This window comes from Pongo abelii, chromosome 14 (genome assembly GCF_028885655.2).
Source record: "Pongo abelii isolate AG06213 chromosome 14, NHGRI_mPonAbe1-v2.0_pri, whole genome shotgun sequence".
Taxonomy (NCBI): Eukaryota; Metazoa; Chordata; class Mammalia; order Primates; family Hominidae; genus Pongo; species Pongo abelii.
Genome location: NC_071999.2, coordinates 81,548,518 through 81,562,018, shown reverse-complemented (window position 1 = coordinate 81,562,018; position 13,501 = coordinate 81,548,518). Strand labels below are relative to the sequence as shown.

At 38.3% G+C, this 13,501-nt stretch overlaps 1 protein-coding gene across 50 annotated transcripts in view; it reads right to left on the bottom strand.

The window, feature by feature from the left end:
* Nucleotides 1-476: 476 nt before the first annotated feature.
* LMO7 (LIM domain 7) overlaps nucleotides 477-13,501 on the bottom strand; it is a 229,217-nt gene continuing 216,192 nt past the window's right edge. For 24 of the 50 annotated variants that reach the window (XM_063714961.1, XM_063714963.1, XM_063714972.1 and 21 more), the window contains 5 exons: nucleotides 9,892-10,105; nucleotides 5,770-6,066; nucleotides 3,787-3,895; nucleotides 2,548-2,650; nucleotides 477-1,237 (listed from right to left, as the gene is read on the bottom strand). In XM_063714961.1, coding sequence (XP_063571031.1) covers nucleotides 1,215-1,237; nucleotides 2,548-2,650; nucleotides 3,787-3,895; nucleotides 5,770-6,066; nucleotides 9,892-10,105 — 746 coding nt within the window. In that variant the 3' untranslated portion in view covers nucleotides 477-1,214. Of the gene's footprint in view, nucleotides 2,651-3,786; nucleotides 3,896-5,769; nucleotides 6,067-9,891; nucleotides 10,106-13,501 lie in introns of all 50 variants that reach the window. The other 26 variants (XM_063714955.1, XM_063714960.1, XM_063714969.1 and 23 more) reach the window with 2 other exon arrangements.

Genomic DNA, 13,501 nt, shown 5'->3' with positions numbered 1-13,501 from the left:
TTCCAATAAGTTTAAACTTTTGCTCAAAGCATGCTAAAGTTTTGTATCCTTGCATTCCCACTCCAGATTTTTTAAACAAGAGACTACATTTTTTGCTTTATAGATATTCTAAGCTCACTGTTGTCTTCTCCTTTTATCATGGGGGTAGTAAAAGAAAAGATTTTATTCAAATGATCCAACAATTCATCACTCTCACCATACAAATGTATTGTATCCAAAAACATAACTTTATCAAAAATAAACTTCCTTATTAAAATGTTTCAGTAAACACATCCAGACTGTGGCATAGTTTCGAAGGTATACACCATGTCAAAATTTGTTAAAGTATACACTTTAAATATATGCAGTTTATTACATCAATTATACCTTAGTAAAGCTACTGAATAAAACATAACATCAAAAAAGGCCACATACTGAAATATGACTAAAAGGCCTGAGGTCAGACACATACACCTAAGAAAAAGACGACCCACTCGTTAAATGCATCAGCAAGTTTATTTACAAATGCAATTGAACAGAAAGGCTCACCAGTTTCTGAAGAAGACTTCTAGTATACAAACCATGGTTATTTTTCATTAATGAAAATAAGCAGCTTTCTAATGGGAATTACTTAGCAACATTTCTGGTAAAGAAAATAGAGCTCCCTTCATCAAGCAAATAAATGGTACATTAACTGCATTTTTAAAAATCAGAATACATAGGTAGAAGGAAGGATACAGAAAGCACATTTGGGGATAGATTTTTATGAAATTTTCCATATGGTTCTGTATTAATTTAGAATACATTACAATAAACAGAGCAAATGCAATTATGTATTTATATTAACTATTTCAAATAATGTTTAAGAACCTTTTTTTAAAAAACAATAAAATACCCTCTTCAAAACACCGCTAACTAGAAAGTCAAACTAGATCATTATCTGCCTCAAAAATATTCTTAAGTTCTTATTTTTTCCCTTGTGCTCTCAAGATGCTGAATTCAACAGGTAAATACTGCACTTTTCCCCACACACAATTACCTTATAAATAAACAACAAAAATACTGGTTCTACCAAGACTACAATGCTTCTATGTAATCTAAAGAGGCAAAAAAGTTATTCTTTTTTTTAAAAAAAAAAAAAGCAAAAAAGACATACAACACATATTTATAGATCTACACGAGCAGCAACCACCTCTTCTTCTATCTGCAACAGTGCTTTCGTATGGAGGCTTACATCACATGGCGGTTGGCCGTCCAGCTGATCGGGCAAGGAGAGAAGAAAGAAAAGTGCTTAGATTCAGAAACGTGAATATTGCCACCTGGGATACATAGCAGTCATCACTCAGAAAGTGGCCCAATGAGGTAGAAAGAGTAACCTGTCACTCACTCTTAGGATAAAGCTAGGCAAGTCTCAGTGTCTCGTCTCTAGAATTCTTTATTTGTAAAAATGGAGTAAAAATGAACTGCTCAAAATAGAAATAAATTACACTTAACTCTCTATTATTTGTTTTGGAGAAGAGAAAAGGCATGGGCAATTTTACAATGATGATTCCAGAAATCATTTCTATTTGGCTTTGGAATTTGATGAGAGAGAGAAAAACACACACACATACACACACCCCCACCAGTACATGCCCAGCCTTGACTTTCTCCAACTTCAGTGTCAGCATCCAGGAAAGGACCGGACAGCTGCAGCAGGAAGGCTCAGAACCCACTGACAGATAAAAGAGAGTTGACTGGGCTTAAACCATTTCCAAAGCACTCTTCACATAGGGGCCATATAAATACCTCAGAGTTCAAAAGCAAATGGTTTTGCTGATACCACTTGTAACACCCTTTCACAATAAGGAAGAAACACACGTTACCAGCATCAAGGTTTAAAATATGAAACAGCAGTAATAGTTGTCTTGCTGTAGCTATACACAACAGACGACCTAGTTATGCTAGCCTACCTTTTATAACACACAAACACATGCTTAGATGCAAAGTAGCATTTGAAGTTTTTTGAAAAACTCATTTTTTCCAAAAATGACACGAAACACCACAGTTAATACTTTCCTTTTAAAATTATATATTGACATATATTAACATAAAGCATAAACTGACTTATTTTGTATTACATAGAACAATATTTTTTAAAGTTGGTCATTTTCTAAATCACATAATCAAAGCCCATTGTTAAATAATAGAAGTTGATGAGAGACCAATCTTTAGTCAAGAAACAAATCCTACATAGAAGATTCATTTAAGTGTATTGGTTTGTTTGTATTCTTGAGTCATTAAAGGTCTCTGTGGACCCTGGGCAGATGACACAAGACACCATCCTGACTTTCGGACACTGTTCCTCTCCATTCCTTGGCCCCACAACCCACTCCTGTGTAGCTGGAACCCTGAGCAGTGACCCATTCACTATACACACTCTTTGAAGGGAACACACTACAATTCTTGAAACCTGGAATCCTACGGCAGTGAACTTGGAGGGGAGCTGGCTGCAGGTTCAGGGAAATGCATGGGAACCCGTGGCCTCCTTAAAAGGCAGGAAATTTTCTCTCTGATTTGCTCTCTTACATTTGAATCTGAGATAGCAGTCGTTGCAGTACAGCTGGTGGTTTCTGATTCTGACTTCAGCTCCTGAGGAAGAGCCTCCGAGGTCACACTCACAGGCAACACACTGGGGAACAAAAAAAAAGAACATCCACCGTCAGCCAGCTCAAGAAAGCTTGGGGCACTGCTGGGGGTGGGGGGGAAATGAGCAGAATGCTACTTCTAAGCTCTTAGATACATTTCAGCAAAGAAAAAAAAAGGCCGAAAGATGATTAGTAGATTAAAATCAAGCCCGCCAGATAAGACGTTAAAGAATTCATAAAGCCAATATTAAGAGCCAAGATGACCAGTCTAAATATACTCCCCAAAAATAGAAATAATTTGCTGATTGACTTAAAGAAATTTAGTTTTTATCCCTCCATAGGAATGGCAGGTAAGGCCCCCCATGAAAGAAGTGGCCAGAGTGAATGAAGGCTGGGCTCTGGCACTCCACCCTGGGGTGGGCCGCTCCCAGTGTCCCTGCTGCACTAGCTTAGCAAGTGTTCCCACACAGCGCCTCACTTCAAGGCTGGATATTTCGATTCCATGTGCCCAAACTCTAATTATCTTGACTCATTCTGCTCTGCCTAGGAACAGCCCAAGCCAGTGATGGACAGGCTTAAACAAGCTGTGGTCTGTGGACCTCCAGGATCAACAACCGGAATCTTTCTCTGGCCCAATGCAAGTTCAAGAATCAAACAGATAAGTCTTTAGAGACAGAGATTACAAAACCAAACAATTACAGCCTTAGTTCCTTCTTATGCGTGAAAACCTATCAGGTATAAACAGGCTGTGCAATTATAAAAATAGCTACAATGGTAATGGTTTTCCTTACACATTCTTCTTAGTCAAAGCCAGGCTTTCAGACACTGTGATAACTGCATGTGTCCCTGCCCTTAACAACATTAGTAGGTTATTTGTAAATTATATTTCAAGTATGCCTCTGACAGCATCTTAGAGAAAGCAACTTATGTACTGTAAACGTATAGAATTCTAACAGATTAGAAATAGAAAATGCAAAATTTTTCCAGATTTAAGTTTTAAAACAAGGTTCAAGATTTGAGAAGTAGGGAGGAGCAAGCAATTTGTGATTCAAATGCAGCACAGATTGACGAATACAGCACCTAGCTTGTTAGTGGCACATCTACACCCAGCGGCTCAAAGAAGCCATGCGCTCTCCAAGCAAAGCTTTGCAGGCCTGCAAGCTGTTTGTCTCAGTCTCACCTTAAAACAATGCAAATGATAACAAAGACCCAGGGACTCGATGATCATGGCGGCTCCTCTGCCCAGAATGTTACTGCAGTAGGAGCATATGCGCTTCCCACTGACTGACCTAGATGCAGAACAAGAATGGAATGGAGGCTTTCACCTGGGCAGCTCAAGATTCTTCTTTAAAAGTCATACTCTGCTATTAACATTGATAATAATTTAAGAAAAGATCTATACATTATCTGTGGGAGAATAACTTTTACCAGCCAACTAAAAAATGCCTTGATTATACTCTAACCTTGAACCATCTCCATGGCAGCTCTGAGACCCTTGACACCTGTTCACATAAATGAGCAATTTCAGTGTAATTAGTCCATCCTGCAGTTTCTGATACTATCCTCCCTTTGATCACATCTGTACTCAGCAATAGTAGCCCCTCATCTCATCCACCTACATCTTCTTGCCAGTTAAACCAAAGCACACAATGCTGATCATGTCCTCCTACTCCCTCAAAACACCAAAAGGGTGGCCCCAGATTTCTTCAAGAGGCTTAGCAAGTCCTCTATGACCTATTTTTCTCAGACTTATTTTTCACTCTCTTTCTTGGTCACCCAGTTTTCTAGTTACAGAGAAATGTCAGTGCTTTCCTGACTGTGTCTCTGACTTACAGGATTGTCTCTGCAGGGAAGAAAATGAAAAGTACCTGACAGCTGCCACGGACAGAGGGAAGGAGGATTTCTACTCTACTTTTGTATACAGGTCTTTTCTCCTCTCCCGGTTGGTAAGGCGGCACCCGTTCTTCCACATCTCTGCACCCCCACAGCATGAGCACAGCGCTTAAGAGGACCACCTCCTAGATCAGGACCTTCTTAGGTCAGAAAAGCCCTCAGCCCCTCCCTCTGCTCTCCCAAAGTGGGTCTCTCCATCAGTAAATGAGTCCCCCCTCCTCTGCCTTCCTCTCGTCCCATAGACTGCACCTCCCCACTGTACCCAAATTTACCCTAAATCTTCACCTCTGTTCTTTCAATTCAAACTCATTGATACACACTTTATATCCTGGTACATGTAAAATTATTTTGGATTTATATAAAACATGTTTTCTTATGAAAGTCTCTTATCTGACGGCTTTAAAAAGTCTTACTATTAATCAATGTGTTTCTACTTTGAAGTATACCATTTGTGATGGAAAGGAGTACATGCCAACAGCACTTTCTTGGGGTGAGGAGAGCAGCACTGCCCAATGTACTTACATGAGGCATGAAAGATCTGTGGAGAAGCTACCCAGACCTAAAAACCCGAGCAGGGTTGATATCCGAGCTTCACTCCACATAAAAACATAACACCCTATCATAACATATACACTTCCCACACCATATGCCCCACCGAATCCAGCTGATGTAGCCTCAACAAAATGTGGGCAAACAGAACGCCCAAGCAATTATTTTGGCAATCAAAAACCCCCAAAGCAAGATCTATCCGACTTTGCATTTCTTTAATTCCAGCTAGTCAGAAGTCCCCCAGACGATGGAGCATGCCCGGAAAAGCATTGTAACGCTCTTCTTTTACACTCAGTTCCTGTGAGTTTGTATGACACTGTCATGAAAATAGTCAGCTATTTGACAATACTGATTTCACTCAGAAATTTGAGAAGCATTCGTGAGCTGCTGTATGTTTTCATGATTCCACACTGAGAAGTATTCAGGTATGTCTTACATCCAAGACACTGATCACAAGCACAGGCAAATGACACGGTGGCAACAAGTAGACACCTTCAAAGTCTCCAGTGGCTTCACAAGACATCCAGAAATGCTATTAGAGTTGCATGGAACGGTATTAAGCAAGCCTTCATTGATTTCATACTAGAATACCAAATTTGACACATTCAAAAGGGCTTCTTTTTCTTCTTCATTGGAAAACTTGGACAGGATTTGAGGGATATTTTAATGAAAAAATAATACCCAAGACTAAGAGAAGAAAGAGAAACAGCAAGGGCCTCACCTGTTACGCAGCTGAGAGCCTGACTGTGAAGCCGAAGGGGAATGGCTTCTCGAGGTGGGGGACTGTGTGGTGGCCACACCTGTGGTGGAGGTCTTCACGGAGCCAGCTGAAGGCGGGGGCATGCTGGAGGAGGGGTTCCGCATGTAGGCACGGTTTGATGTGGACACCAGCTGAGGTGGTGGGCGACTAAAGTCTTGCACGGAGGAAGAAGCATAGAATCCTGTGGGCTGATTGAGCCAAGGAGGCTGTCTCCAAGAATTGGATCGGGGGGAGTCCAGGTTATCTAAAGATTCACCTCTGAAACACAAAAAAGACTCATCAAAATAATGTGATATGTTCAACTAGAAATCTATTTAATTCATCATTCCATTCATTAAAAATCCATTTTTATATTTTATATGTGGGTATTAATCTAAGTATTCTAGTTACATATACAGATGTTCCTTGATGTATGATGATGGGGTTATGTCTCAATAAACCCACCATAAGTTGAAAATACTGTAAGTCAAAAATACTTTTATTTCACCTAAACTACCATACATTGTAACTAAGCCTAATCCACCTCAATCATGCTCAGAACACTTACCTTAGCCTACAGTTGGGCAAAATCAAGCAACACAAAGCCTATTTTACAACAAAGTGTCAAGTATACAATTTACTGAATACCGTACTGGAAGTCAACAACAGACTGGTCATACAGGTACTCAAAGTACAGTTTCCACAAACGCTTATCACTTTCACATCACTGTAAAGTCAAAAATCTGAAGTTGAACCACTGAAAGGTGAGAACCACCTGTAAAATTACCTTTAACAAGTAAAGTTGATCTTCATCATCAGTGGCATCATGTTTCATAGTCAATCAACCTTCTTGTTTTTAATCTGTTTTCTTTCCAACTTTTATTTTAGGTTTAGGGGATACACGTGCAGGTTTGTTACATGGGTCAAGCGAGTGTCATGGTGGTTTGGTATACAGATTATTTCATCACCCAGGTAATATGTGGACTGCCAGAGAGGTAGTTTTTCGATCCTCAACCTCCCACACTCCACCCTCAAGTTGGCCGTGGGTGTCTACTGTTTCCTTCATTGTATCCATATGTACTCAATGTTTAGCTCCCACTTACAAGTGAGAACACCTTCGTTTATTTTTATTTTTATTTACTCGGTGCTTAGGTAAAACAATAAATACCAACCACAGAAGAAAGAAATACACTAAGAAAAATATTTTTAAAATAAGAGCTAATACTCTACTAAGTCTAAGAAGATTGATACTTATCCTTTAAATCTTCAACAGTTTAAGACATAGCAAATATAAAGCCTTTTAAAAACTCAAAGAAATACATTTTAAGAACTTAAATATGACAAGCATTAGGTCAGATACCTTCACAAAAATATTAAACTTATTGAATCTTCATAACACTAAGATTTTTTTTTTTAATCTCATAGAAGTGAGCTTGTCATAGGAAGAGCCAGTCGGTGGTGGCACTGGCTTTCAAACCCAAGTCCTCTAAAACAACCCAGACCATGCCTCCTGTGGAGGTCTCATTTATGTAGCACCTGAATCCCTAAATTTAGCAACTGTTTAATGTCCACATTATAAAAGCATTTATCAGCCACTTCCCTTAAAGTACATATGCTTTTAAAATCAGATTTAGCTCCCAAATGGATTTAAATACAACTTTTGCAAAACCTCTCTTAAAATTCGTGTACTAACATTAGTACTACCTACAAAAATGAACTCAAAATTATGAGAATTCTTCTACCTGGTCAAATTTATTTTTATTGCTTTCAAAACTTTCTCTTATCCCAAGCTTGAAATTTTTCTTTTAAATTTTAACATTATAAAAGTGATACATTTTCATAATGAGAAAGACTGAAGCTGCAGAGAAAGACATCTGAGGGAGAAGAAAAGTCCTTCCTCTCTCACGACTCACCTGCCCTAACCCGCAGAGGTACCCACCATTACTTGTGTGTCCTTCCAGACCTTTTCTCACATATGCAAGCACATATTTACATATACATACAAATTTACATATGTAAGTATAGATGTGTCTATATACATATGCAACGTGTTTGTGTTTAACAGTCTTAAACAAATGAATTATTCCACAACACAGTTTTCAATAACTTCTTTTCCATTTAATATGTATTATCTTAGAACTATCATCATTCTGCTCATATGATAGACTGTACTTCAATGGCCTCCAGTGAACCATGCCTTTTGGTATCCACGCCCTTGTGTAGTCCCCTCCCACTGATTCTGGGGTTAGTCACATGACTAATTTGGCCAATGGGGCATCAGCAAACATGATGCACATGGCAGCTTGATAAGCACTTGCTTATTAGGCATTGCCTTGGTGTGAGCTTTTCCTCTTTGAATCCAGGTCCCATGCCATGGGGTAGCCCAAAAAACTATGTGGAGAGGCCCATATGCAGAACACAGGCCCCTCAACTACTAGCTCTGGCCAAGCTCTCAGTGAAGCCTCTACAGCTACAGGGGACAGCGAATTACAGCCTACTGCCAAGATAGACACAGCTCACGAGCTGAGACTATTTTTCACATTTTCAAAGAGTCTTTAAAAAAAAAAAGAATGTGTGACAGAAACCTATGTGGCCTGCAAACCCTAAATTATTTGCTATCTGGTCCTTATACATAAAAGCTTACCAATCCCTACTGTAAATGACTACAGCTGCTCAAGTGTCCCAGCTAACATCATGCAAATAACTGCCCAGTCAATCTTCAGGACTGTGAGAGATTATGAGTTACTGTCTAACTCACTAAATTTGGAGGTTGCATATTATGTAGCAACACTTTTCTTTCATTCTTCAATAGTCATACAGTGTTCTATCTTATCAGTATTCCACTGTTTATTGAATAACTACTGAGTGTCTCCTTACTAGCAGACATTGTGATTTTCTTTTCTTTTGCCATTAACAAATAATGTGTAAGTATACATCCTTGAATGTACCTTTGCATATTTATCCAAATACATCCAGAAGACAGAGTGCTAGAAACTACATTGCTCAGAGGGTCAGATATATAAACTTTTGCTTAATACACACTGAAAAACTGTCCAACCAAGTGGAAAGAAGAATTCCTATTTCCATATACAATTGTCAATACTAAATTTAATCAATTTTAACTCTTTACAAATCCAGTGAGCAAAAGAGATACATTATTGTTTTAGGACTAATATTGATGTTTTATGTTTATTGGCTTTGTGTTTCTTTTTCCCACGAACTGTCTGTTCATATCCCTTCGTCTTTTTTTTTTTTTTTTTTTTTTTAGACAGTCTCTTGCTCCATCATCCAGGCTGGAGTGCAGTGGCATGATCTCAGCTCACTGCAACCTCTACCTCACGGGTTCCAGTGATTCTCCTGCCTCAGCCTCCCGGGTAGCTGGGATTACAGGCACACATCTATTTTTTATAGAGTTGGTAGGGATAATTTTCTGATTTTTACAAAATTATTAATATATTGACATAATTAGCTCTTTCTCTGTGATACATTACAAATAAATTCCCCAGTCATCTGATAAGAAAATACTGAATCAGAGTAGCTGCATTCACTTACCCAAGATACATCTTTTAAAATGTTCCTGCACTCATTTCCAATTAATATCTATATCTTTATCTCCTTAAAGTTATAAAAATTAGGTTTATCACTTTGTGAATCCAATTATCATAATTCCAATCTAATCATTATCTCATTAGAAATATAAAAATACGAAACTTATATTTGTTGAAGTTCAGCAGCCAAGAAAGTTCTAAGAGCAGTGTGCATTATTTAAGCATCTGAACCTCACTTCAGAATGCCCCATCCAGATTTGCAATCTATTAACCATGTGATTTTGTCAGTGTCTTTCCTGCTTGAGCCAAAGTTCCCTCATAGTAAATTAAAAAAAAAACAAAAAACAGCCAGAATTATTATCCCTACCTCAATATGTTTTCCTCAGATTAGATGAGGTCATGTAAACTGAGCAACTGGCTGTCTGACACATAATAGTGCCCAGAGCGTTTGCTCTATGTTCCTTTCATCTCTTCTGTCCAAAGCACAAGGATGTCTACAAATTAAATATCTGCCTCACAGTAAAGACAAGAAACCAATTCCTAAGATGTCTCGCACCTTCTCATGATCCCAGGAAGACTAACAGGCTCTTTGTTGACACTGGCACTGCGCTGTCGGATCCAGCTGTTGTCATTGTGAAGGGGTGTTCTCTTCCTCATTTCCTGAAGGATTTGTTGCCTCTCCAACTCTGCTCCTGATGGTACTTGTTCTTTCTTGGAACTCCTCTGTGAAGAGGTTGTGTTCCCAATTCTGTCTAAATATTTATTGCTTCCTAAATTAAAAACAAATCAAAAGCTTTGGGATTAGTACATTTTAAAAGTGACAGTGATGATTGACATCACTAATGATCAGGGAAATGCAAATCAAAACCATAATGTGATACCACCTTACTCCTGCAAGAATAGCCATAATCAACAACTCAAAAAATAATAGATGTTGGTGTGAATGCGGGGAAAAGGGAGCACTCCTACACCACTGGTGGGAATGTAAACTAGTACAACCACTAAGGAAAACAGTGTGTAGCTTCCTTAAAGAACTATAAGTAGATCTACCATTTGATCCAGCAATCCCACTACTGGGTATCCACCCAGGAGGAAAAGATGTCATTATATGAAAAAGATACTTGCTCACCCATGTTTATAGCAGCACAATTCGCAACGCAAAAATGTGGAACCAACCCAAATGCCTATCAATCAATGAGTGGATAAAGAGAATGTGATATACATATATCTCGTATGGAATACTACTCAGCCATAAAAAGGAATGAACTAATGGCATTTGCAGCAACCTGGATGATATTGGAGACAATTATTCTAAGTGAAGTAACTCAGGAATGGAAAACCAAACATCGTATGTTCTCACTTATAAGTGGGAACTAGGCTATGAGGATGCAAAGGCATAAAAATGACACAATGGACTTTGTGGACTCAGCGGGAAAGGGTGGGAAGGGGATGAGGGACAAAAGACTACAAATTCAGCTCAGTGTATACTTCTCGAGAGATGGGTGCACCAAAATCTCACAAATCACCACTAAAGAACTTATTCATGTAACCAAATACCACCTGTTCCCCACAAACTTATGGAAATAAAACATTTTAAAAATAAAAAATACAAATACAAAATGACAGAGGAGAGATGGAGTTGATGTAACAAAGAAATAAAGTGTATTTGAAATTGCAGCCTCAATAAATAAATAAATAAATAAATAAATAAATAAATAAATAGTGACTGGATAAATCGCCCATGGCAGTGCAGCTTAAAATGTGGCATTGTGCACGTGTGCTAACATTATCAATTCTCAATGAGGGTGCTGCATCAGAACATAAAGTAACTGTCTCCTACTCCAGAAAGTCCAGTTCCACAGCCAGAGCCACACCACAGAACACACTTGGGAAAATGAAAAAGGCTGCCCAAAAAGGCAACAATCAGTACTGGTTTCAGTATTGCTCAGTTACAAAGTGCTCATCTAGAAATAGTTTTTCTTCCACTCTTCCTTTCCTAAATTAAATCAATCAAGAACATGCTCACACGCTTGCTGTAACAACTCTAAAAGGAAACAGGGAGTTTTCTTCTCTCAAAAAAATATATACTCCCCCTGGGGAGAGAGGACATAAACGCACATATCTCTGGCTGACATGACCCAAGTGTGCATGGTATAAGTGACAACAAAAATTGTAAGAATAAGAGCACATTCAATCATGGAAATGGCTTTTGTGAACAGGAAAAATATTCAAGCAATCCAAATAATCATCCATAAATGTTACCAGACTTGCTTCTACTCTAAGAAACTGACAGAACTATAATTTGAATGTCGAATTTATTCGTGAAAATTAAGTCAGGTTTTATCCTGAGGACTCTGTCTCTTAGATTTGGTGATTAGTTTCTGATTGGGGTAAAACACCCACAACTTTGACGTACCATTCCCACCTTAATCTGGATTAGGAAATCTCATCTAAGGATTTATTTTCTTTCTTTCTCTACATTTATTGCTACTGCCATTCTTTCAAAATTTATTGTTTGTCTATGCCTTGGTTCATCTTCCAGTAAACAATGAGCAAGACCAAAGGTTTCTTATACAACTATACTTACATTTGTGTACATACAAAGCTTACCAATTTGAAGCTTATCAATTTGGTCAGACTTTAAAGAAATGTTGCCTTTTTTTTTTTTTTTTTTTGAGACGGAGTCTGCTCTGTCGCCCAGGCTGGAGTGCAGTGGAGCGATCTTGGCTCACTGCAACCTCTGCCTCCCGGGTTCAAGCGATTCTCCTGCCTCATCCTCCTGAGTAGCTGGAATTACAGGCACATGCCACCACGCCTGGCTAATTTTTGTATTTTTAGTAGAGACGGGGTTTCACCATGTTGGTCAGGCTGGTTGGGATTACAGGCGTGAGCCACCGCACCTGGCCTCTATTAAAGTGTCGTTTTGGTATAACCAAGTTTTTAAATCAAATATTTAATAACTTGACTGCCTGCTATCCAAGAGCTTGCAATGAGTTAATAAAGGGGGGAAAACATACATACAAAATAATCCGATTAATGACACAAGCCACAAATATTAACAAGATTATTCCGGAGATTCACAGTTGCAGTTACTGACAGGTCTTGTGTTTACGTTCAGGAGAGATAACATAATCACTGCAGGTTAAAAATATCTCATGGAACACTGAAGTACTTAAAACTATAATTTTAACGGTGGCTAAAGGCAAGTTCAGGGGAGAAGAAATGGAAAATACAAATAGGGAAAGGTAAGACCAGAGGAACCAGATCAGAAAGTGCGTGATAAATTGGGAACTGAGAAAGATGATAATGTGGTTATAGTTAAGGACCCGTTAAGGGAAAAATAGCAACATCAGCTGGAAAGTTAAACTAGAACCAGATAATGAAGGTCCTAACTGCTCAAAGAAAGGGATAATCATAGAACTGTGAATCCCAATAAAAACTGTAAGTTCTATAAGCTTTAACCAGAGCTGCCACCAGACTATCTGGCCTGTAGATAGGTTGTTTTGCTCACAGGGCATTTTAGTTTTTTAAAAAAAATCTCTTGTCAGCACATAAAAGATAACACATGAAAACAGATTTTTTTTTTTTTTTTTTTTTTTTACTTTTCTGTTACAACAGGAAGAGTAGGCAGAGGGTTGCCTTCTCCAGCATGGCAATGATAGGCTGGAGCTGGGCAGTGGCTATCCAACATGATGGGCATGTTGGCCTCAGCCCCACCTGCACCTTCATTCATTCATGTAAATGACCAGCCACCTGCTTATGCAAATCTTGATATGCAAACCCTGCTTAAAATGGTAATTACCGCTTAGGGTTTTTTTCATAGTTACATAATTTCTGCTATATGCATTCGTCAGAAACATATTTTATACTAACAATGTCAAGACCAAATTGTTTTTGCACAATTACTGAAGTCATAATTTTTGATTTTTTGACATTTTGGCATTTACATGTATAATTCAAATTCGTATGCAATTTTTAAGTCCTCCAGTATTTCATAGAAATCTTTTCTGTACTATTTCTTCAGCTGCAAGATAAAATCTGCTATACACAGCTGCATCAGCATCGCTTTGCAAAATTCCCACATATTTCATTAGCAATTTAAAAACCATTTTAATCTCCCAGTATTTTTTCAATATAAAATAAAGCCAAAAATAAACACAAGATAG